General features: G+C 31.5%; 3 protein-coding genes across 6 annotated transcripts; 1 reads left to right on the top strand and 2 right to left on the bottom strand.

Moving 5' to 3' along the window:
- The first annotated feature begins 3,010 nt into the window (after positions 1 to 3,010).
- On the top strand, positions 3,011 to 8,850 carry LOC124835757 (plastidic glucose transporter 4-like). The gene is made up of 13 exons (XM_088114351.1): positions 3,011 to 3,420; positions 4,208 to 4,322; positions 4,687 to 4,754; positions 5,041 to 5,173; positions 5,256 to 5,355; positions 5,440 to 5,552; positions 5,910 to 6,003; positions 6,418 to 6,571; positions 7,238 to 7,384; positions 7,472 to 7,545; positions 7,655 to 7,743; positions 7,858 to 7,972; positions 8,549 to 8,850. The coding sequence occupies exons 1-13, from the start codon at positions 3,273 to 3,275 to the stop codon at positions 8,729 to 8,731; spliced, it is 1,533 nt and encodes a 510-aa protein (XP_087970477.1). The 5' UTR covers positions 3,011 to 3,272; the 3' UTR covers positions 8,732 to 8,850.
- A 3,148-nt stretch (positions 8,851 to 11,998) lies between these two features.
- On the bottom strand, positions 11,999 to 13,789 carry LOC124835758 (bidirectional sugar transporter SWEET9-like). The gene is made up of 6 exons (XM_047310747.2): positions 13,663 to 13,789; positions 13,345 to 13,381; positions 13,028 to 13,238; positions 12,710 to 12,871; positions 12,500 to 12,619; positions 11,999 to 12,408 (listed from the first exon to the last, which is right to left on the bottom strand). Exons 1-6 carry the CDS (start codon positions 13,709 to 13,711, stop codon positions 12,196 to 12,198), a joined length of 792 nt encoding a protein of 263 aa, XP_047166703.2. The 5' UTR covers positions 13,712 to 13,789; the 3' UTR covers positions 11,999 to 12,195.
- A 3,477-nt stretch (positions 13,790 to 17,266) lies between these two features.
- Positions 17,267 to 24,675, bottom strand: LOC124835649 (indigoidine synthase A family protein). Of its 4 annotated transcripts, none has more exons than XM_088111207.1 (13): positions 24,508 to 24,670; positions 24,248 to 24,365; positions 24,051 to 24,161; positions 23,559 to 23,641; positions 22,294 to 22,353; positions 22,140 to 22,200; positions 21,450 to 21,556; positions 21,270 to 21,347; positions 20,590 to 20,635; positions 20,398 to 20,518; positions 20,176 to 20,261; positions 19,883 to 19,964; positions 17,267 to 17,684 (listed from the first exon to the last, which is right to left on the bottom strand). In XM_088111207.1, exons 1-13 carry the CDS (start codon positions 24,577 to 24,579, stop codon positions 17,675 to 17,677), a joined length of 1,035 nt encoding a protein of 344 aa, XP_087967333.1. In that variant the 5' UTR covers positions 24,580 to 24,670; the 3' UTR covers positions 17,267 to 17,674. The 4 variants fall into 4 exon arrangements, with proteins under 4 accessions (XP_087967333.1, XP_087967335.1, XP_087967336.1 ...); XM_088111209.1 differs by having other exon boundaries at positions 24,324 to 24,365; positions 24,508 to 24,618; XM_088111210.1 differs by lacking the exon at positions 17,267 to 17,684 and adding an exon at positions 18,532 to 19,603 and having other exon boundaries at positions 24,508 to 24,675.
- Positions 24,676 to 25,324: the final 649 nt, after the last annotated feature.

Here is a 25,324-nt window from a genome sequence, read left to right as displayed (position 1 = left end):
TTAATTTGAAGGGAAAATATCTAACAATTTGCCTACTTATAATCAAATAATGAGAAAAATAATAGCGACAATATTACAATAAATTGTTAGAATGCAATATTATAGTACTTAAACTATAAATAATATATAATATTTTACGTCGGTTAGTAATAAATAAAAATATCGAAAATATGACTTAAACATTTCAGATGGGCTATCGGTATTGACTTTATGTAAAGAATTAGCGAGAAATTAAAAGATTAGCGAGAAAAAAGTATGCTTATCCTTAGATAATTATCGTAAAATACACATCTTAATATTATAAATATAAATATGTTACAATTTGTCTGCGAGAAAAAAAATAATAATTGAGCTTTAACAAAGCACTTATTTGCAAGGAATTAATGGTTTTCTAATAGCCATATAGCTTTTATATATAATAATAATAATAATAATAATAATAATAATAATAATAATAATAATTTAAAAAGTGTTTGTCTGAATTTTTGTTTTTAAAAATGAATAATGTGTGACGTTAATCCTATAAAGCATGCTCTAGAAGGTGAAGACTAATAAATTAAGATATATAGATTGTTAAGCAAAATGTTGAAAAGAGGGTTCATCTGAGTTGATTAATTATGCACTTACTTAGATAAGTGTGCAAGTTAAAATCTATATTATATATAAATATAAAATAGTAGCGTTTATTTTACTCAATCATAAATGAATGGTTTTGGATATTCGAATATGCAAAAAAACCAAGTAACGTGATCAAATATCCTATTTTAATTTAATAGAAACGGAAAAACACATTCAATTTAAATAGAAAAGTTATAGAAATGTGATGAAAAGTTTATCCTTAAAAGTAGAATATTTATGTTTGAAGTTATATTAGAAAATGGAAGGTTGGTAGGCACCAACTCATGAGTTCTAGACATGTCAAACTTGTTATAGTGGGTTAGATTTCAATTAGAAAATTTATATGTTGAATATTTAATTAAATTGAAACCAAATAAATTATAATTACTGATTTTTAATTAAAATATTTAAGTTAGCTTTTTTGTTCAACACTGCTAATATTTCTAACAGTTTTTCTTAACCACTGCCAATAAGTGCCATACTTTTCTCTTTCAAATTCAGTTAAAAATTCCCATTCATGTAAAAGTTACCATAACATTTTATTGTCTTCAATTCGTTAAATTTCTAAGTAATGGCATGTTTTAATTTTTTTAAAATTAAAAAAGTCAAACGACATTGTTTTGTATATAGTAACAAAATAATGTTGTTTTTCTATATATTTTTTACACGTCATCATCCTACTGGAAATTTAATAAATGGGTAAAATAATAGTTGAGTTGCAAAATATATAATTAATTAAGTTTAAATAAATAAAAAAGATGTCTATATTTTTTTAAATTTGAAATACAATCCATGACTCTTATAAAATATTAAAATTGGATGAAATAAATAATAAGATCATTAACTTATTATAACTATTAAACACAAAAGTATCTGAAAAATACAAATAAGAAACATGATCTAAAATGAAAAATAATTTTGAATTATACGAGGGTTTAAGTGTGAGGGTAAATGAAAGAAATATAACAATTAAAAATTAAAAATTGATTTTGGATGATGTAAAAGTAGCTCCATTTACTTAAATTCTAAAATATTAGGGTTTACTACAAAATAAATAAGAGTGAAATGATAATATCATAGAGAAACATTTTTATTGAATTATATTACGTATATTATTTTTTTTCTTTCTAATATATATTTTTAGATGACTTTCACCAGTACTTATCATCAATGTGCTAAATAATTGTAATTTAGTGTTTGTAAGTTTTCCTACGTTTTTTTTACTGTACATGAACTAGGCCCTTGAGGCTAAAAGAGCCCAATTAGACTTCAATCTGAATGGGCCTAAAGCATGTAAATACGCTAATTGGGTCTAAAAGAGCCCAATTAGCGTATTCTGCATTATCAGTGTTCTAAACTGCTATCCAAACGATGGAAGAGACAAAAAATAAATCACATGCCATCTTCAGTTTCTCTGTAATCCTTCGAAACAATAAGATGAGATAATTGATATTTTTCTAAATTTTTTTTTTAAAATTTTTTAACCGTAATTTTTAAAATTTTCTATTTAGCTGTTATTTTCTAAATTTTAAGATAACATTAAATATATATATATTTTTTATTTATAGTTTTTATCTTTCACCTAGTTTTTAATTAGAGATAAAAGAGGTAAGAAAAAATAAATATAAATATTTTATTAAAGTAAAAAATATTATTACATGTTTTTAATTTCTCAAAAAGAAATCTCAAACTACATCTAAAATCAAAGGGAAAAAATAATACTGAAAGTCAATTTAACGACACATTCTCAAGCACATCTTTAAAGCCATTAATCTTTTATACGTTAACATTTATTAAAGGTTACGAAATTAAATAGTCATTAAACGAGAGTGAAGAGGCATTGAAATTTGTGGTTTTCATAAATGGCAGCGTTCATAATTTTATGTAGAAGAATGTACTGTTAAATATATATGAAAGAAATCATTAAATATTTTTGATAAAAAAGTCAATAAAATATTTTGAATTAATATATAAGCAATGTAATATACCGTGTTCAATTCTATATTAACATACACAATAATATTGTTAATTTTTATAATAATTATTTAAAAATTATATATAATTATTTTTAATTAAAATGAAAAATTAAATTTTTGAGTCATTTTGATCCTATACCTATATCTACATATTTTATGAATAAGTTTTTAAGCGATAGAACTAAGAAAACATAAAAATAATATATTTGTAATATATAATTCTAAAAATATACTATACCAAAAATTCGCTTACTTTTCTTATAAGTGGCGCTGTTTATATTTGTATATGCCACGGTTTTTGACCGAGTTTATTTTCTTCATTGACTTTATTTTTCTAAGTATCAAACATTTTATTTGAGTTTAATTTTCGTGCAACTTTTTTTTATATTTTTTTAATTATATAATCTGAAATAATTCTGACAAATATTAATCTCAAGAAGCAACGAGTCGAATATCTTAATTTCGTCAATTGTTAGGTAATTTCCTGACACAGGCAATTGGATTTGGAGTGTCCTAGATTCGCTTCCTGGTTTGGTTCGTACTATTGTACTTGCTTTTACTTTCCATGGTTTCGGAGTTCTAATCAGATAATGTGCAACGGAACCACTTCGTGGGTTCAGAAGCAAAGGGTGTCTGTGAGTTTTTGTGAATTCCGAAGAGAGAGCAAGAAGAGTGTGCATGAGCATGAGTAGTGGAAGCAGCTGGTGGTGTGGTTTGAGGCCTGCTTCCTTCAACATGGCAACCGAGTTTTCTGCTAGAGGAAACACTTCTGGAGGCATTTTTGGCTCCTCTGCTAAGCCTAGATCACTCAGGGTTCAGTCTTCTGGTTTGTTTCTCTTCTGTTGTTCATGCCTTTTCATGTTCTTATTCATTCTCAGCATCTCTTTTTAATGCATACCAAAAACATGTTTCTTATTGTGGTCGATTTGTTGACTTGTTAACAATTGTTTGCTAATACACTAACACGAAATTTCATTCAAATGTTATGGAATTTCCTCAGTTAGAGTTTATTGTAGGACAATACTTAGATGCATAGGTGGTATTCTTGTTTGTTGTTCTATTTTCAGAATTAGAGTTTGCCATCGGTAGCATGCGTCTTTTTAGAATTGAAGTTCGGCTCTGGCGAATACGTCCATGGTAAGGTGAAGTCTGGCAAGTAGCCGGTGATAGATAACTAGATGAATCAAAAGGAGGCAAAGAGGAAGAGATGCTGTGACCATGTACTCAGAGAATAGAAAAACCGCTATAGGGGAGATGAAAAACCATAATCCTATTAGTAAGAGGCTTTTTAGAGTGGTACCAAAAATAAATCCGACTCAAAGCGGACAATATCAACGTGGAGATTTATGTGTGTGTCATTCCTTTCTACAATTGGTATAATCTACTTTGACCTTTGATACAAACCTTGTTATGTGAGATTTCAATTCTAATTAGAGAACAACACAAGGAACATCTAACGAATTGTATCTAGTTTTGTTCTTTTATTGCATCATCCTTTACAAACTGCATTTTATTTTGTCAATTGTTGATAGATCTTAATTCCACATCCATAATGTGAATGATATGAATGTGGTTGAGTTTCTCGACTATTACTAAGCAAAACCACGTTGCAGATGAAGATGTTGAGGATCTTCTCGCCAATAATATTTCGGGCAAACCTTCTGGAACTGTTCTTCCCTATGTTGGTGTTGCTTGCCTTGGAGCAATGTTATTTGGGTATCATCTTGGGTACGAATTTCATTTTCATTTGATATAGAGATCAATTAACGTATAATGCAGGATATCATATTCTGTGTATAGCAATCTTAAAGATGAATTTTAACACGGATAAGAATTCTTTATTATTATTTTTTTAACGGATGATTTTTAACTTATGCTAAAACTTTAGTTTATCGAGAAGTTTGGCTAACTTTTTCCTTCTTATTTTCTTCTTTGGAAAGGGTTTATAGATAGGTTTATCCTAACAGTTCCTTAGCGAATGACTTTAGCCACATTTTCTTGTCTTAAGTTATCAGCAGTAAGAAACGTACTGGAGTTCTGTGATGAACTTTCCTTGTTATAGTACTAATTGACAGTACCCTTTTTGGTATAGGGTAGTAAATGGTTCTCTTGAGTACCTTGCCAAGGATCTTGGAATCATCCAAAACACTGTTCTACAAGGTACACCTTTTTTTCCTTAATTGTAGTTGCAAATTTGTTTACACTGTTTGATTCATATTATCAGAAAAAGAAATTACAGATTCTAAAGCATATACTCTTGCTCTTTAGCTTTTTAATTTGTTAGGCATATTTTCAGCATATATTCAAACATGGTTTTTTGTACTTGTTAATTTGGCTTTTATATTTATCATGAGAAAACTTCAGCTTATCTCTAAATTCTAATTTGACTTGAATATGAACATTAATTATTCTCTCATAATTTTGATTGGAACTAATCCATGAGCAGGATGGATTGTGAGTGCACTGCTTGCTGGTGCTACTGTTGGTTCATTTACTGGTGGAACATTGGCTGACAAATTTGGCCGGACTAGGACTTTTCAGTTGGATGCAATCCCTCTGGCAATTGGAGGGTTTCTTTGGTCAGTCAATTGCTCTTGGGTATAAGGTTTGATCTTTTATGTATTTTTTAGATTGATGAGTTAAATTATGCTACATTTACAGTGCTTCTGCTCAGACTGTTCAAACAATGATCATTGGTCGCTTGTTAGCCGGTATAGGAATCGGTGTAGCATCTGCAATTGTACCACTTTACATATCTGAGGTGATACCCTTATAAACAATTTTAACCTGTGATCATATGTACATATTTTCTATGGATCACGTGGTGATTCCTGCAAATGGACAGATTTCTCCAACCGATATTCGAGGTGCACTTGGATCTGTTAATCAACTTTTTATATGTATTGGGATTCTTGCAGCACTGCTGGTTGGTTTGCCTCTGGAGGGAAATCCTAGATGGTATTGACTGTTTGAGTTGTTTCATTCTACCATCTTATCAGTTGTCAGCTGTTATTTCTTGAGCTTATTTTCCACAGAGCATGTATATTAGTGACGTAAATGACTATATTCAGTGTGAATTTTAGATGTGAAATCCACATATTATTAGCATTCCAAGAGAAAGAAAGTGGAGCTTTGTCCTAGAAGATAATTTTGCAAAGTAATTCCTTTCATTAGTAGTATTCCTAGAGAGTTTTGAAGCATGGCCATTATCGAGTATCATGGTTTTTACTCGGAAGATCTGGAATCATTTGTTTGTTTGTTAGTGAAATGTGTGTTCATTAACATACACCCTCTTCTCCCTCGTTTAATCATCAGGTGGCGGACAATGTTTGGAATTACTGTAGTTCCATCTTTTCTGTTAGCGCTTGGAATGGCTATTTCTCCAGAAAGTCCTCGCTGGCTTTTTCAGGTTATCTGGCAATTTTATACATTCTCTTATAGCAGAACAACACATTTACAAGACAAGCAGCTTGAATTGCTGCTCTAAGTTTCTTTTCTTATATAAGATTACTACTTTTAGACACATCAATAACACCCTGTTAAATATACCTTGGATTATAGTCTCCTATGGTGTAAACTTTTCAAACTAACCATCAAAATGTTCAAAGGAAAGAACTTATGTTATGTTTCAAATGTCTAAAGACACTATCGGGATCCTTAAAGCTTTTAAATGGGTTAATTTTTACAGTTATGGTGGTCATGTATAATCTCAATACCAAAGATGATGTCTAGTTTTTTGCGAAGTTTGTCATTAATAGTTTAGTGAAATTGCTGTAATTTTCTTGTATATATTTTTGATAAAATTACATCTGTTACCTTGTAGCAAGGAAAAATATTGGAAGCTGAAAAGGCTGTTAAAACACTGTATGGAAAAGAAAGAGTGGCTTTGGTTATGCAGGACCTGACAGCAGCCAGTGAAGGTTCTTCTGAACAAGAAGCTGGATGGTTTGATCTGTTTAGTAGTCGATATTGGAAAGGTATTCCAAACTTTACTCTAGTTTAATTCCAGGCTTGATTAAGAAGGGCTAAGGTTTCTAGGGTATTAAGGCAGAATTTCTATAGTAAAGAACTGCTATTTCATCTGTTAATTTAATTTCTATTATGCTAACCTGCAGCTTTTGAAAGTTTGGTCATAATTATGTTAATTTGAGAGCGTTTATGTGCAGTAAGATCAAACATAAATACCATAACATGACCAACGTGAATATGCATGGAACTGGGGAAGTTAATTTTCTTGTTTCAAACTTGGTCTGAGACTTTGTTTTTGTTAGGATTCCAAGTGAGTCTAAGTCTCACATTGGATAGAAATGAGAAAGTAGAGTACCATATAAGATTGAAGATCTATTAAGGTTTTGGATAGAAGGTGATGTCAATCTCTTATGTGGTTGAACTCATATGTCATTGGTGTTGTATCTCCTGAGTGAACCTCCTTCTCGATATATCTAACAGTTTTACCTTCTGAATTTGTTAGCACATTTTTTCTTTCCTTTTCCCTTGATATGTTATGATGAGATATATGTTAATTATGTTATTGCAGTTTATGTTACGGATTTGCTGATCTAATGTCAACCTTTTAGTTTGCTCTGGATTTGATTAATGCTTAATGAGTTGGTGTAGCACTTATAAAACATTCCATGTTGCAGTTGTGAGTGTAGGGGCAACACTTTTCTTGCTACAGCAGTTATCTGGAATAAATGCTGTGGTCTATTATTCGACTGCAGTTTTCCGCAGTGCTGGAATTTCTTCTGATGTTGCAGCAAGTGCACTGGTTGGTGCATCAAATGTTTTTGGTCAGTATCTTTCATTCCAAAATTTTGATATCATGACATTTGGACAGAGGTAATATTGTTTCTGGCTGATATTTGACTTCATTGCAGGAACAATGGTTGCTTCGTCCTTGATGGACAAGCAAGGAAGGAAAAGTCTCCTTATTATAAGTTTTAGTGGGATGGTAATAATTACTGATACTTTAATCTGTATCTGATATTTTGATACTTTAGGATATTTCAAAACTCTGCCCCTGTAAATTATATTTCTTTCTGTTTTTCTCTCCTTCCTAGGGTGCTTCTATGTTGCTTCTTTTTGTTTCATTTACTTGGAAGGTCCTTGCACCATATTCTGGAACCCTTGCAGTTCTTGGGACTGTCTTGTAAGTCATTTAATTTTGTCAGTGAAAGTAATTCCACAAGGCTACCAGCCTGTGTTATTTGTTTCCCATTTCTCTTTTGATTTGTCACTTTCTGACCTATGAATGTTAAAACAGCTATGTTTTATCCTTCTCTCTCGGTGCTGGTCCTGTGCCTGCTCTTCTTCTACCAGAAATATTTGCATCTAGAATCAGAGCAAAAGCAATTTCTTTGTCATTAGGCACACATTGGGTAAGCGACTTCACAGTGGAATCCAATATATCATTACCTTTTGAAACTTTAAATTGCTACTTCTTAAACAAGAGAGTTATATACAACTCGTGCGTAAAACTAAAAATTAATAAGTGATAACCCATAGGTTAAGAAATGAATTTTAAACCTAATTCAACTATTCAAAATTAACATATAAGATAAGGTTTGTATTCATTTATGTATTGTTAATTGATTTTATTTTTAGTAAAAGTGGAACTTCCAAGCGAGGTAACTAGGAGAATTCTTGTGATAATCATAGCATAAGCATATCAATACTATTTATACCAAATTATCATGTTCAAAATTTACTGTAATGAAGTTTCTTGGAGCTGTCTGTTAGAATTCCAAGTGAGTCTAAATCCTACATTGAGTAGAAATGAGAAAGTAGAACGTCACTTAAGATTGAAGATCTATTAATTTATTGTCTTAAGGTTTTGGATAAAAAATAGTGTCAATCTTTTATGTAGTTGAGCTCAGGTCTCATTGATTTATAACATGCATTGGTTTTACTCATATTTTGAACACTAACTCTTGATTTTTGTTTATTATTACCAGATCTCCAACTTTGTGATTGGGCTGTATTTCTTGAGTGTAGTAGACAAGTTTGGAATTAGCACCGTGTACTTGGGCTTTGCAACAGTGTGTCTTGTTACTGTCTTGTACATAGCTCGTAACGTTGTTGAAACAAAGGGTCGATCCTTGGAAGAAATCGAACTTGCACTTAGCCCTTCAACCTAAATACCACTTCACAAATGCATTTGATCTTAATTCTAATTCTTCTCTTACATTTTTTGTTCCTTAGGACACTTGACACTTGTTACTTTTATCTTATTTATCCAACTTGTTTTACTTTGTTACTTCTTAAATTTCTCCACTCCTCATGATTTTTCTAGATCTTTGAATAATGAAAGTTTTTTCAATCAAGTCTTTGTATGTATAATTTTTATGATTAAGAATTATTATTACAGTTTGAGAGGCTTTTCATGAAATGTTCTTAGCCAGGTTAGCTTGCACACCTACACACTGAATACTGCGTCTATATATACTTGAAACGATTTCATGAAATAAATCATAAAAATTATATATATTTAATATAGTTTAATGTTTGGAATAATATTAAAATAAAAATGATGATAGTTAAATATACTGTTATCACAGTAATACACTCAATGTAGTTTAACCTGGCTCTATGTTTTTAATCTGACTTATTTTTTTAATATTATTATAAATATTTTAAATATACTGTTAAAATTATTTAAATATTATTAAAAAATATTTTAAACTTAAAAAAAATCAAATAATCAAATTGTTAAAGTAGTAAATAATTAAAAAAAATGAAAAAATAGTAAAGAAAAAATAAAATATTGCTAGTGAATTATGGGTTAATTTATTCTCAACCAACTCAAACCTATTTAATTAATAAATTGAGTGAATCTACATTTTAAAAAATTGATTTTTTTTAATCAACCTTGAATATGTGATAGGTTGAATTTTATTCAAAGGTTATTTAACCTATTTTGATATTTCTAATCAAATGTAACTAAAACGAAAAATTATACATATAAGAAAAAAATGTGATTGCTATATTTGTGGAATGTTATATACCATGCTATTTTAGGAAGATGAGGCAGTTTATTGGATATGAAAAAGTTAAACATTATAGAAAAAACTATTTAAAAATTGAATTTTGTTAAGTTTTAAATTAAAAATGATGTTAATCTTTTACATAAATTAAATTAAAATAACATGCATATAATTTCTTCTGAATGAATCTTTCTCAAAAAGAATCAATGACTAATATGATATGGTTTCCATAAAACAATGAGGGACGTGTTGTGTTATTGAGCATGGATAATAAAGTCTTCTATTGGATTAACTTTTAAGGCAAAGTACAATGTAGATTGATAAAACAAGATTATTATTAGTCGTACACCCAATAAGCAATAGTGTTAACTTCTGAACATCTTTTTAAGCACTTTTTTTAAATTTTAATTACTGACAACTTTACACATACGTATTTTAAACGTATCTGTGTCAGATACGTCCTCCACACGAATACCTGATGAACATATAGGTGCATCACACTCTTCATCCAACATGAATAAAGTCCCTACAGTGAGTCACAATCATGGTAGTCTGAGTTAATAGACTTTATAAAGTAAATACTTTAAAAATCATGCTTACAATAACTTTTACATTTAATTGCATGAAGTAGATATATTAGTTAAAACCTTCAAGATAACATTAAAACAGATTTTAGTGCATGCTCTCCTGTTACTTTTACGCATAATGAGGTTTCACTGGTTGTGCTTTTGGACACTCTGCTTACACTGCACTTCCTCCATGTCCATACAAATTTTGTGTGGACTAAGTTCAATCATTATGAATGAACGAATGAATATTCTGTCAATGACAACCAGAGGGGTGGGCTGGAGCAACATTCATGGATTAATTCCAGAAAACGTATCATAGAAAATGCACCTATGAACTTATCCAATCAATGTTTTGTTCTGCTTTCAGATCCTGCATCTCTTTGTTTGGCTTCAGAACCATATATCACACTATATCATGATTCAATCACGAGCTTCTAAGGCTACTATGATGAACTAAAGATTTGAGAATTCAAGTGTGAGTCTAAGTCTCGCATTGGATAAAAATGAGAAAGTAGAATACATGAAAAACCCATTAATCCATTGTCTTAAAGTTTTAGGCAGAGAGTAATGTCAATCCCTTATATGGTTGGACTTTCAGATCTCATTGGTAAGTTTAACTCAATCTTATAAACTAACTTATAAAATAAGATTTATCCTATATACATTGTAATTTAATTTTATATTTAAATGGGAGAATTCTAACATATTTTCTCGTATCAAGACATATACATCTCAAGTGTAGAATTATATATTAATAGGTGATTCGAGACAGGGGATGAAACAATAAACCTAATAAGTAATAAATTTCGCTATAATAGATTCCAACTCATAGTTCTGATACCATGTTAAAAAGTGTACTTTTTTTTACAAGAAACAACCTCAAAATGTGGTTCATAATGGCAAGCTTGCCGTTCACATTGTTTCTGATACCAAATACATATAATTTGGCACTACTCTTTTACACCATGACCTGCAGAGGAACATTATATACCATTTTTGTACATATAATGTACTCTTAATTAAGCTACAATCGTGGACTCACTTGGGTGGATTGGTTTCTGATCCTAGAACATTTGGGTCGAAAGATATTACAGATGAGTTCTGAATCACATTAATTTTGGATCAACCTAGCTATGTTAATTATGATGGCTACCCCACCAACATGTGCTTACTTTTTGCATGAAAGTTTCATCCAAGCGCATTTTGCTTGAAATTGATGGATACTTAATTATAATCCTGGTATAATCTGACTGAATAATGTTACTAAAAGAATCTAGGAATAGTCAACACCAGGTCAAAGATGGGAACTGGAAATTTGTCACCAAAAACTCACTTTCATGGACCAACTCCATCTAGAATCTACTTTAGGACTGTTGTGCCCTCGTTGATTTCCAGTGAATAATAGATCTCAAATATATTAACTTTCAAAAAGAAAGATATGGAATTTACTAATTAAGACAATGTATATATACTATACTTCAAATTTTTATTATAATTTAGACAGTTATTTTCTTACATTTTATCAAATTTATACCTCTATGTTAAGAATATAACTGTGAGTCCAAGTTTTATATTAGATAAAAATGAGAAAGTGAAACGTCGTATAAAGGTGAAATAATTGTTATCTTAAGTTTTTGGATAAAAATTAGTGTCAATATCTTATGTGATTGGACTCAGATCTCATTTTGTATTGTATCTTCCTAGTGAACCTCCTTCCTGAAAGTCGTTTTGATTTTGGTTAATAGAAAGAGCTTAACTGATTTTATATATGAGGTTGAGATAAATGTTACATAGTTCAGATTAATTGAGTGATTAGTGTTGCTTTAAACATGTAGAAGTAGAACTTTTGGGATTTGAATAAGAACGAGAACATATACTTCAACCAGAACTATAATGATTAGCCTATTACATAGTCAATGCATGCCATGTGGCAAAAGCTGTTATTACAACAGTGTAATTAGATACGATACATTAGTTATTCAGAATTCAACCTAAGCCTATATATAGTCCTGCATCAACGCTAGAACTCAGATATTTATCAACATAACTTCAAACTTGATCGAGCTGATTCTCTTTCATTTCCACCACCGAAGGGAAATCAAGTTTATTGTCATCACAGGTGTGCTGTTTTGTGTTCACTGTGCCCTCACTTTCTTGCTGCTGTGCACGATTGGCTTTCGTGTTCTTCTTCTCAGAATTCTTGTAAATCATGTATAAGATCATTTGGGTGATGCCAAACAGAAATCCTAGCACATTTGGCAGCTGAAAAACCCCAAAACAACACATTCATCAGTTTTTCTTTCAAGAGAAAATTACGAGGACGTGTTATAGATATAGAAATGTTATTCCTCACCATAATGAACTGATCCTTGTCGAAGAGCCCGTAGAAAAACCACATGGTGGCGCAGAGGGTAAGAAACAAGGACAGTGAAAATGGCATGTACTCAACACTTTTGGTTTTGATGACCTTCCTCTGCAATCAATGTAGTAAAAATTTTACATATTTTCAGATGCATAACTTTGCAACATCTATGTCATGTGAATAACTGAATATAGAACATACCATTATGCTTAAGGGAGCAGCGAACACTGCAATGTTGAAAATGGCACAAACCCATCCCACTGCACGAACACGGTTAATTCCCTTCATAGCGAAGATGGTGACTAACATGGTTAAGCCAAAACCTCCAATGTCAGCAATGAGTATCATTACCAAAGTGGAAATCTGCAATATCCATCAAAACATTGATCATGTAACAAGCTTATTACCAAGTTACACCTTTGAAAATGAAGAAGTGTATGCAAGTATTTTAAATATGGTTATCTAGATTGAACAAAATGAAAAACTGTAGATAACGAAAGATCATCATCTTGGTTTTACCTTCTGCTTCTTGGGAGCATATACAATGTACATTGTAAGGTAGGAAACTTCTATGAAACATCCAATACTGTTGATGGTGACAATCAGAATAGCATTGCTCTTTATGAAGCCATAGTACAGAAGCAAAAGTGCACTAAGAAGTGCAACAACGTATGGAATTGATTGAAACCCCGCAGATGATTTGTTCTTGAAAATTGTATAGAAGGTTGGCCTGTGAGAGACACAAAAATTATAAAACAAAAATAGAATCAGTATTCAAAAGTGTAAGTGGGGTAATGGCAAATCATGATTGTATTTTTGTGTCAAACGGGACTTACAAGGGTGCCAAGAACACCAGAAACGAGACAATGTTACCTATAGACAGGAAGAAAACAGAGAACATCAGTGAACAAAATCAGCAGGTAAAGGTTATTAGATGATGCATTCTGCATCATGATGGTGTGATGAAAATCGAAAAGCTTAATGAGATTGTGTATATAACATGAAATAATAAAAGTTACAAAACAAAGATGACTAGGTATATATATATATATATATCTTTTTGCTAGGCCCGAGTAACTAAATATAAACACTTTGATGCTGATACCGAGGTTGAAAATGTTGTAGTCATATGTTGTAGTGAGTCAAAATAATACCTAGAAGGCCAAAGATGAAAGCCATCTCTTGAGCAGAAAATGCAACCATTTTTAGATGTCGAGGAGTTAGCTAAAGTGTTGGGAAAATTAGCTTTGCCTTTTGTGCTGTATGTGTATGACAATGTGTGCTTGAACAAGGTTTGCCAGCTTCCATATATATACAGGTTAACCTGTGAGAATGTTCGACACGTGTACAGTTCCACATAGTTCCCTTTTGAGAGCACTAACAATTTATGATTAAAAAATGCAACGAAATGTCAGTTTGGCAAGTTCTAACAGGCTGCATCTCAGACGTGCATAGTTTTTTCTCTTGTCAAAGTTGTAATTTGAGAAGCAGTGATAAATTATGAGCCACATTCTTAAAGTTTTGGAGGTTAATTAACCAGAAATGAAGGCTTAGGTAGTAACTAATCTGTGTGCAATGTGAAAACATTACTCTTTATTGCTTATACACAGAACATTCATAACTGTTACATGATTGGTAATAGTTAAAGATTATGACATGATGAAGTTACGTGTTGTATATGTCCACTTTGCGGCACAATTTCATGCAATAACTGAACAATATGTGTAATATCTTTTACCTCTGAATGGGAGGGGCAAATTAATTTGTGGTTTTGATGCAGTGGTCCACACACTGACAGAATAGCCACAATAGTGCTTCTACTTTTGTGCCTATTTAGCCCCAATAATGCATATACCTTGTTCTTCTTTCTGTTTAAAATATTTGCTACTCAGCTCGAAAAACAGACAAAACCACCTGAACTATTTTTCAAATCATTATTCCGATAACATTTGAAATACACAAAAGGTAAAGAGAATCCACCAACTGGAACAAATCCTAGGGATACAATGAACGTTTAGACCCTTGCTTTTTTGGACTGTTATTATGAAAGTTTATTCCCCTGTTTTTTCCTTTTACTAGTTATGATCTTTTAAAATGGGATGAAATTGAATTTGACTTACTTAATCGATGAATTATACATATTCGAATCAGATTAAAAAAGTGGGTTAACTCATAATTATTATTAAGCATGTCAACTTTTTAATCTGGAATGAATTGAGTTGGGTTTCAAAATTTTTTACTCATAAAAAAATAGTCAGGTTGAATTAATTCATTTTGAGCTCAATCTGTAATAAACCAATACTTATGAGTTGGATTAATTCACTTTTATATCTATGAATAAATATACTTTTTTTTGTTATAGCTAAAAATTATATATTTTTAAGATTAAATATCTTTGTCACCAAATTATTATAAAAAAAATTATGTTTTACTTTTAAATTAAATTATAAAGTCATTTAAAATATCCTTTTCATCGAACTATAATTAGAGTGTTTTCCATAAGATAAATAAAGTTTCACGATATTAATTTCCACGTGTCTACTTAAGAAAACATTTTACATTATTTTTATTAAATGTAAAGCCTAATTACTTTATAATTTAATTTTAGAACGAAACAAAATTTTCATAATAGGTTGAAGACGAAAAACACGTTTAATATTTTTTATGATATCATAACTTTTTACCAAAAATAAAGCTACGATAATTTTCTTGTGGTGAGTTTATCTTTCATAATGTCTACCAATTGTGTTTAACATAAATAAGTTAATTTCACGTTAATAAATGTATTATTGATTATTAGGTTTTGTATATAGACTTAAATTGTGACGGTGATAAGGGTTACGAGATCAAAGACATTGTAATTGTATTGTGGTTATATGAACCAATGATGGGTTAGTCACGACAACGATGAAATTGGATGGTGTCATCAGGAAACTTTAAAGATAATTTCTAATCAAGTTTACTGGTAAGTTATGCTTATTAAGGAGATGGGCCGTAATTATGATTTCGCTAATCATAAGTCCATTTTAACACTTATAAATACAGGTCAAAAGTAAGGTGATAGGTGATTGTATTTATTGCGAATTTAAAATTTTATTGTGATTTTGTTGCGAATTTAAAATTTTATTGTGATTCTGACTGGATTAACCACTAACTTAAGTGTTAGAGTGCCTTTGACGTGTTAGAGAACCTTTGACAAATACATCTGAACGATTTAAAACTTAAACAAAGAAAAATTGTAACTAAAAGTGTCAGAGAATAACCCAAACTAACTTTGAAAAAGTGTTTGTAGAGATCAACTCTATGCCCAAAACAATAGTAATAATAATAATTAATGTTATGTTTGTTCGTAGTTGACTAATGAAGCATGTTGTAGATTAAAGTCCAAGGTGGTATACCAACCAGGGGACATGACCAGACGTTAAAGTTTCACACCACCCAGTTCCAAAGTAAAACAACATAAATTTCAATTATGAAAAATATCCAGATTAATTACTAAAAAATCAAAACATGATGTGATTAAGTAAATCAACCTACATAATGCATCAACTTAAAGTAAAATAACGACACTAATCCATGTTAACTCAATTCATAATGAATTAGGTTGGTTCACTTTAAGGTCTAAACAGAAAGTACAAAAATAATTTTGGCTAATAAATAGATTGGCCTGCTTCTTAGGGCGTTCACAAGTGTTTGGCTATTTCTAGTACTACCAAACAATTATTTGCTCACTTTAGTTTAGGTTTCACTTCCATTCATCATGGCGTGTCAAGATATTTTGCTCTTTCCTTTTTTATAATGAATATATATTGTCAAGTAAGAGAGAAAATAATAAACAAATTAAACAGTAAAACAAGTAAAATAAATTGGATTTCTTTTTGGTTTGAGAATAAAAAGAAAATACACATATAAATTCGTTCCCCTTGATAAGCAAAGAAAAGTGCGAGAAAAAAAAATGTGACAAGACAATACATTTACCGTTGTACTGAACGTGTAACTTTCGAAAGATGTGTTTTTATATGTTAATATAAGAAAGAAAAATAATAATTTCACATCCTCAAAAAAAAAATAGATCCATGTTATAACTCACTTTAATAGTAGAATAATATATATTAAAATTTTTAATTAAAAAATAAAATAAGTATGATTAAAAAATATTATTATTTTGAATTGTCAAGTTGATTTTTACTTAATGATGTCAAATATCATCCTCCTATAAAAAATATGTCAATAAAAAAAATTATGATGGATTTAGTGTGATTTCTTTTTTTTTTATCTTCCACACTCTATCAAAGAGAGAAAAAGATTTTTTTTTCTGTGCATTTCTCTCTTCCCCGATTTTTATTAGAAATAAAAGGTTAGAGAAATAAAAACAGTTTCAAAATGTGAATCAATCAATGCTGAAGCAAATTGGCAAATTGAGAAATATGTATATGAGATTTGTATTATATATAAACTAGTCCTCTTTTGTTTCCATTGCATAAAGTGAAGCTTTTTGAGACACGAAAGATGGTATTTTGAAAGCAAGGATAAACACCAGATCTTGGTTAACAAAAGACCCAAATATTTTTGTATTTGAAAGATGAGAATCTGATGCACGTGGCAAGAAGGGAATGGAAAATCCTAAGGCAGAAACAATTTGAAGAGTGGTTTTAATGCTTTTGTTGATTTGGTTTGGGATTTGTGGTGGTAAACGTGGAAGAAAACTGATAAACATTATCGTTTTAGGAAGATGGATGAGGGACAAAAAGAAAAGCATGAAACATCGACCACATGCAGATGATAATTGATAAACCTTGACGTGACAAAGCATAAGCATTATAAGGGTGGACATGACTCGTGCTGCTACCAAACATGTCAGCACCACCTTCTTCTACCGTTTCAAGCACATGAAACAAAATGTCAGAATCCATTCACCCAATAAAGGCACGTATTTAGAGTACCAATTATCCAACACGAAAAAAGCAGTTCAAATTTGCGTTGGTAGTTTTAACATTTGCGTTGTTGGGGTGCTCGCAGCTTTACGGCATTTCCAACTGTCTTGCTTGGTTTTAGCTCAATCTTCACCCATTCTTCATCATTCATTGCACACTTTCTTCGGTCTTCACAAAGACACGTTCCATTCTCTTACCAAACACCCTTTTCCTACCTCCTTTCTTCAATTTCCTAATCCATACTGCAACACAACAAATATACAACTTTTATTAACAATCAAAGTTAAACGCTTAAGTAACAATTAACATAAATAAATTCTCGTTTTAGCATTCCTTTTCAGAGAACTCAACAACTTTATTACTAATTTTGTACACTCAAGCCACATAAACCTAAACCATATAAAAGAATATCTTACTTTCATATAAAAAATTATACATGAAATAAATCCATGTCAATGTAAATGCATGTAGGTACAATCTATAAATCTTAGTTGTTGTGTGTGTGTATTAATTCTAAGGGTGTCAAAATGGGTTATCACCGTGAGCCAATCTGGCAATCCATTCAACCTAGTTGGAGTTAAACAAAAATCAAAGTTTGGCATTTTATGGACCAAAAGAAACCTGACTTATTTACTTAAAGGTTACACGGGTCCAGCTAGGTTTATGATGGATTAACTCAATATTTTAAAATGAAATACAGATTATGTAAGTTCTCCAAATAAATTCTCAATCCTTTGAATACTTAAGATGTTCAATTTATTTTAAGACTTCTATTTACAGTGTTTGACATTTGAATTGATCTGTAATAGTTACCAAATGTTGAAAATTATCATCTCCAATGTAAAATTGCTTATATAGTGTACATATCTGTTATAGTTTATAAATTTAGTGAACCCACCAACCTCTAGTCGGTCAACTAGGTTGAAATTTTCTTATTCACCATAGAGTGAGCTCAGTTGAAGTAACTAATTTTTTTCTTAACATGTGACAAACCAACTTATGATGAGTTGACTCACTTTAACATCCCTAATTAATTCTCCCATTAAAGTGGGTCTAAAGCTACAAGAGCAAACCAATAGAGTCTTATTGTGTCAATTCAATCTAAAATCATCCATGTTCACACTAAGACACGTACAAGGTACTGCAAGCAAAAGAGTAATAACAGAAGAGAAAAACTGCTTCTTTAGAGGGGAGCCGCCTCCTTGCAACAAAATTGAAACAAACTGAACATTCTATTTCTGCATTTTTTATTCTATCCTAATCCTACTATTACATATAGCACAATCATGTGTGACAAATTTCACGACTAAGCAAAACAAAATTGCAATGAAATCCTTCTCACGCTTGCAGGTAGTTTTGTTCTTATTACTCTCTGCAAAACTAAAATTGTTCATAGCCATTGAAACAGTTGGGCTTAACACTATTACGTTTGCATGCAGTTTGTCGTGTTGGCCCTGCTGCTTCCAGTTGGTCTGTCAGCTCAATTGGGCTTACAGGGTCAGTAGCTTGGGCCATAACATTCTATTACAGAAGTGAGTTATTTCTGAAAGCCTTAGTTGTTGTTCAAGGTTGTTAGTTGGAATAGCTTTTCTGGAGTCAGTTAGCTGTGGTAACAGTTTTCACCTACTGTACAACAAACACTAGATGTAATGTCTCGTCGCTTAATTCACCAGATAAGAAAATGAAAAGCTTCATTAGATATTCTCAGATATTACTCTCCACTTTCTCATAAATTCCCAGAGTTTTATTTTGTTGCTCACACTTAGACTTTTTTTAATTCTGTTAGAAGGTTGAGTGCCTCTTTAATTATAATCCAAATAGTAATAAACTCTTGAATGGTTGTTCATACCAACACCACCTAACTAACCACTCAGTATCCTAACTACCTTTGCTCTAAGTCAGAATGTAGTGTGTACCAACTATGATGGTCAGGTGGTTCAAAGGCTGACAATGGCTACTTCCAATGTGTTGATAGACGAACACTCATAAAGAAGGAAAATAGAACACCAGCTCATGAAGGAGCAGACGAGATGGGTTGTGTGTTTCCGCGTGTCTAGAGAGTGGACCACGCATGTTAAGTTGTTCTCAGATGGCGAGTCGTGTTCAACTTGTTGGGCCTGTTGGACACAGCATCATCATGTCCACTCCACTCCCATCTGATCTGCTTCCAACAAGCAGTAAAGGCAGTTCCGCAAAGTGTGTGCGCTTCATATCTCATGACTACATATCTTAAGTGGAATGTAATTTAATAAATTTCTTCAATATAATATTTTCTAGTTAAAGAAAATCTAATAGCATGGAGAAGACAGAGAAGCTAACATTTGACATGGAAGAAATTTTTGATGATTACATTGAGTAAAATTTGCATTGACAGGTTATTAACAGTTCCAGGCATATATACATGAATTGGCCAACAGATCTCATGGAAGTATAAGCTCACCTTTCACAATTTTTTCTTTTCTCGGCAAGGGCTACTGCAACTTTAGCTCCAACAAGAGCATTATTCTTCACAAGAGCAATGTCTAAATTGTTGTTAAGCTCCACTTTAACACTTGACAAATATTGAAGATTAATTATATTTTTGGTCCTTCAAAAAGTTTGACTGGTCATTATTAACTCTATTTAACTTATACACGTTTGAAATCATATTATAGACTAAATTTCACATTAAAGTACACTTTTAGTTATTGATTTTATACTAATGTATAGATGGAAAACTTTAAAAATGGATACTTGCAGCAAGTGAGGCACCTCCAGTCAGGTCATTTACTTTAGCGAGCAAGAAAGGAGTCTCAGCACTCCCTGTTATATTGTTTTCCCTACAAGTAAATATATTAAATTAAATTTTAGAAAAATCAATATTAAATGTATGAAATAAAAAATTAGGAAACCATTTGATGTATATCTTCCCTATTAAGCCATAATGAATGTAGAAGAGAGAACAAAGACATTTACCTGGCTTCTTTAATGGCTTTATGAATGGCAGATTCAATTATGTGTCCAGAAGCTGAGTGTTCTTGAGGAATAGGAACTGCTATCAAAATTCCAGTTCCTAGCTTGAGTTTGAAGCTTGCATCTGCCAGAAGAATATAAATCATGGAGAAAATACAAACGGGCAACAAAAAAAAAAAAGAAGGCTTTCCTTGCCTATTATGCAAGCACAGTCTTCCGGGCTGTCTACCCGACATGAAACCTGAAATTTTGCAATGACCAAATATAATATTGTCCGTATATTCATTCCTTAGTACATTATACTATACTTACATTCCAATTAACAAATAAAACGGTATGATAATAATGGTGAAAACATGGTTGTGAAACACCAATTAAATCACAAATCAGAAGGCTTATTTAAAAAATCATGACTTGAAATATATTGGGACATATTCACAACCAATTATTAAAATAACATAAAAGACATCATATGCATAACCAAACACCTTTAAGGGGTATCAGGCAGAGCCAAACACCTTCAAAAAGAAGTTGGAGATTTGATAAAAAAAGGTTGAGAGGGATGGAGCAAGGAGGATGAGATTCGTAATCTACTTAAATTGTTGTTAAAGGCACGATCCCAAATGGATGCATGATTGTGTGAATAAGGAAATAGAGAAATATTGTATAGGTTTAATTTTAGAGAATAAGTTTTAAATATCTTTTGTTTCATTTTATTCCTTACAAATACAGAATAATGTGTGTGCTCATAACACACAATTCCTGTAAATCTTTCCATGAAGAAAATGTGGTCAAACACTACATTAAGCACTTAATTATGCTATTCATGGACATGTTTAATATTGAAAGCCATACGAGAATCTGATTTAATATACCTTGCAGCCACTTGTTTCCGTAAAAAATGCAGGAAACTCATTGGTCTTGTATGCAGCAACACAAACTCCTTGTGTTTCCTATTCAAGATAAAAATAATAATAATCATAATCATAATAATAATAATAAAAGCTACAACTGATTACTGCTTCAGTAATATTAACACAAAAGTAAATGGGTACCAGATATTCAAGCGTCCTGGGAATATCTAATATTGATTTTACACCAGCACATACAACTGCTACTGGTGTTCTGCCTAGCTCAACGAGATCAGAAGATATGTCCATACCTGGCCAAAAATATAAAAAATAATAATGCTCAATAAATATCTCCGACTGTCTTTGCAGAAACTACAATAATATAAAAATTGAAAAAGAAAAAAACCATCTCTTGTGTTTGTAGACTGCAACAAGAAATTTTATTTTTCAGGATGTGACTAAACAGTTCCATCAAAAGAGAACTGAAGTTTTGCAGATTGAATTACACAAACATTTCCACTTTAAGCCTAAAAAAATACCAATCAAATATAGAGTCCTTCGGTATATTTAGCCAAGGAGAAACTTCGAACTTTAATTAGCAGAAAATATCTTACAAAGACAAGTGTTTTTGGTCATAATGAAACATGACAAGAATTTTACTTCAAACGGAAAACTTGATCAAATGTCATCGCTCTCCCTATTCATTGTTTAAGTTGCAAGTGGCAGGACTTTCAAAGACCCTAAAGGACATAACAACTTGTACAACACGAACAGGTTGATTTATTTTGGTCTCAATTTTAAACCAAAATGTATCTCTTACAGGCAAGGTTTGTCCGCATCCATCATGAAAAAATCAATTTTTTTTTATTAGTGAGATATAGGAGGTTAACATACTATGTTCCCAATGACGGTGCACACCCCCAATCCCCCCAGTCACAAAGATGGGAATATTAACCTGCAAAAAAATTTCAAAAGTACAGGCAGTTAAACCAAAACGGCATGATACAATGACTGAGACTGAAATCGAAGTGGTATGTGAGAAAAATACCATAGAAGCAAAAAACATTGTTGCAGAAACAGTAGTTGCACCATTTTCACCTCGAGCTACCTGAAAACATAAATAAACTAGGATGATGCACCAATGTTAAATAAGACTAAACGTACATAAATTGTCAAATCATACATAACTTCATAAAAGCATATAAGTTCTAAAGGTGAAAATATTTCAAAAGGGAGCGAACTTCATCAAATAGTTAGTCCTAATAAAATATTGTAATAGTAAGTCAATGAAGGACAAAAATAACATTAACTTCAAACTTATTGACTCGCTTCTTGACCTGAGTTCATGAAGTTCACACGAACGTAGAAAGTTTACCATGGTTTACTCGGAAAAATCTTACTGAAAGCTAACTATAGTGTATAGATATAATTAGATCGAGTCCTAAAACATGTTTGCCAAGTATCAAACACCAAGGGGACCAAGTCGTGGAAACATACTAATGATACATGCATACGTATAGGTATCATCTGCCACAAAAATTGTTTGATACCACCCATCAAGCATATAAGGGACACGTTACACAGTAAAGATGTCAATTTTAACCTATATTGGTTCACAACTCAAGCATTTTGCTTTTATACTTTTATAAATCCCTGCCCTGATTATAGTTGTAAAGAATTTAAGCAACAAAACTTAATACAGTTATTCTACTTTCCAACCCATTTCACAAGCTCATTGCTCCCAACCAAGTTGTCTTTCTCTCCTGGATGAGTATGGTATGACCTCAATTGTTATCTTGCACGCTCACATGTTTCAGTAGCATATATGTACATATATGTTCATGTGCCTGTATATGCTTCTGTAAAAGAACTCCACCTCCCCACTGAGAAGGTCCACAAACTGCTTCTTCATTTCACGCTTCAGATGCAGGCCATTACTGCCACAATCTGAGACAGATGTATTAGCCAACCCGGCAGTGAATTGGAAGTGGTATAAAGAAGGTGGGCAATCACAGACGTGGGAAGGGCGAGAGAATTTTGTTGTGTGAATTGCAGAGGATGGAAGCATTTCGGAATCACTACAAAAGAGTTGGCCCACACACTCCCAACACTGAGAACGCCCTCCTGAATCAGATTTCCTCCTGGATGTCTTCATGCAATTCTTGTTATACATAGAGTTGCTTAAAATTTTTGGACTATACAACATTTTCAATGTAATGGGTTTCCTACTTTTCTTTTTGTAAGGTTTCTAATGACATTCACATAGAGATATACTTAAATTATTAATATGGTGCACGATGTCAAGACACTCACAACATTTGCAATGTCCCTTCGAGCTGTCTTCCGAGCACTGGTTCCCAGACTAGCTAGTCTTTCAAGTTCTTCTAGACTTAGACCTATCCAGATAAAACAAGCAAGCAAAACATATTTGTCAAAAAGATGCAATAAAAATCATTGCAACAACAAGAAATGGGATGACAAACTCTTCAGGTGGTGTTTTCAACATGGTTGGCAGACATAAAGCAAGTGACATGGTATATGAATGATATAGTGCTTGCACTAGACCTAACCCACATTCAGGTTGTTTTGTGAATCAATATTCTGTTATTTTGACTCTTCTCTTCATTCCAAAAACCATTTCAAACCAAACTCGATTCACAAAACAACTTGAAAAGGAAATCCAAAGTTGGTTAAGCGCGAGCACTCCATCATACTTCTCATAACAGATTACTTGTGCTTGTAAGTGAATGTAAAATATGAAATCCTAATTCAATCTACAGTCTTGAGAAGGATGAGAATAAATACCTATACAGGGCGTGCCGTCTAAAATTGCAATGGTGGCAGGAACTGCACCATTCTCTCTTACAATACTTTCCACCTCTATTGCAGTTTGCAAATTTTGAGGATATGGCATCCCTACAAACAAGAGTATAGTCCAAACACTAAGTTGTGGGTTTATATGCGTGTGTAGGATATAGCGACTACTGTAAAATATTAAAAACCATGTGAAATGATGGTAGATTCCAGAGCAACAACTGCTCGCCCCAATGATAATGCTTGAGAAACCTCTGAGGCTACCTTCACTTTCATTGATCCTCCAATTCCATTGACTTGCGCAACCTATATCAAAACCCATTCACACTTTCTTTAAGCATAATTCCAAAATGATACAAAAATTACTACAAGGGTTGAGAAAGGGAACAAATACTTTGTATAGCAGTAAATAGAATGGACGATTATGAGAGAAATCCATTATCGCTACCTTGTTGACTGCTTCGGTCAAATCCAAGTGCCGCCGAAGATTGGCTAGTCGAGAGGCCGGTGAGAATGCCATGTCACCTTCTTGCTGGGAAGCTTTGCTCTCAGAACAATTCAGGGCAATTTATGGCATCAGTTCATAATAGTCTCCATAATTCAAATATTTGATTAATCAATTTTTGTCAATAAATTAGTTAGTAATAGTCTCCACAATATATACACACACACTAATTTCCAATATATATATATATATATATATATATATATATATATATATATATATATATATATATATATATATATAGATATTACTTTTAATTTAAGAAAAAACCCATTTATTTCTTTATTATAGGAGAAATTCATCACAACAAAAAATCTTTAATTTTTTTTGAAATCTTTGTGAATCTACTGATAGAATAATTTTAAATGACATGTAAATGTTAAATTCTTAAACTACTATACAATACTATCAATAAAATTAGAGTTTTTAAATTTTAATTTTTATCAGTATCATTCATAAGATTAATTAAAACAAGTTAATAACGCTGTCATTAATAATATGAGCATACGAGAGTTGTAAAGATGTTTCAGGAGAATACTTCACTTTTTTTTAATTTAAATATAAATCTGCTTTTGATTTGAATTTAAATATATCAATATATTAATTAACTATTTAAAATGTTAAAATCATGTTTAATTATCGGACCTAAATATTTTATACTTAAAAAATCATGTTAAAGTTACATCATCAACAGTATTTTACTAATTTATAATATAAAAAATCATGTTCCAATCTTAACATATCAAAAATAAATTTTCAA

Source organism: Vigna umbellata, chromosome 4 (genome assembly GCF_029865625.1).
Source record: "Vigna umbellata cultivar VRB3 chromosome 4, Vumbellata_1.0, whole genome shotgun sequence".
NCBI classification, from domain to species: Eukaryota; Viridiplantae; Streptophyta; class Magnoliopsida; order Fabales; family Fabaceae; genus Vigna; species Vigna umbellata.
Note: the sequence above shows the minus strand (reverse complement) of the source record. Positions and strands in the feature narration are given on the sequence as shown.

Bases quoted from the DNA above. Each gene is read 5' to 3' on its own strand.
- LOC124835649 (XM_088111210.1), bottom strand. From the start codon at position 24,579: ATGGCATTCTCACCGGCCTCTCGACTAGCCAATCTTCGGCGGCACTTG. The intron at 24,366-24,507 runs GTAGCGATAATG...GTTTTGATATAG, and splicing joins TGACCGAAGCAGTCAACAAG to GTTGCGCAAGTCAATGGAAT. The intron at 19,604-19,882 runs GTGAGCTTATAC...TGTTGGAAGCAG, and splicing joins AAAAGAAAAAATTGTGAAAG to ATCAGATGGGAGTGGAGTGG.
- LOC124835757 (XM_088114351.1), top strand. From the start codon at position 3,273: ATGAGCATGAGTAGTGGAAGCAGCTGGTGGTGTGGTTTGAGGCCTGCT. The intron at 5,356-5,439 runs GTGATACCCTTA...GCAAATGGACAG, and splicing joins TACCACTTTACATATCTGAG to ATTTCTCCAACCGATATTCG. The intron at 6,004-6,417 runs GTTATCTGGCAA...GTTACCTTGTAG, and splicing joins GTCCTCGCTGGCTTTTTCAG to CAAGGAAAAATATTGGAAGC.
- LOC124835758 (XM_047310747.2), bottom strand. From the start codon at position 13,711: ATGGTTGCATTTTCTGCTCAAGAGATGGCTTTCATCTTTGGCCTTCTA. The intron at 13,239-13,344 runs GTAAGTCCCGTT...TGTCTCTCACAG, and splicing joins CTGGTGTTCTTGGCACCCTT to GCCAACCTTCTATACAATTT. The intron at 12,409-12,499 runs GTGAGGAATAAC...GGGGTTTTTCAG, and splicing joins ACAAGGATCAGTTCATTATG to CTGCCAAATGTGCTAGGATT.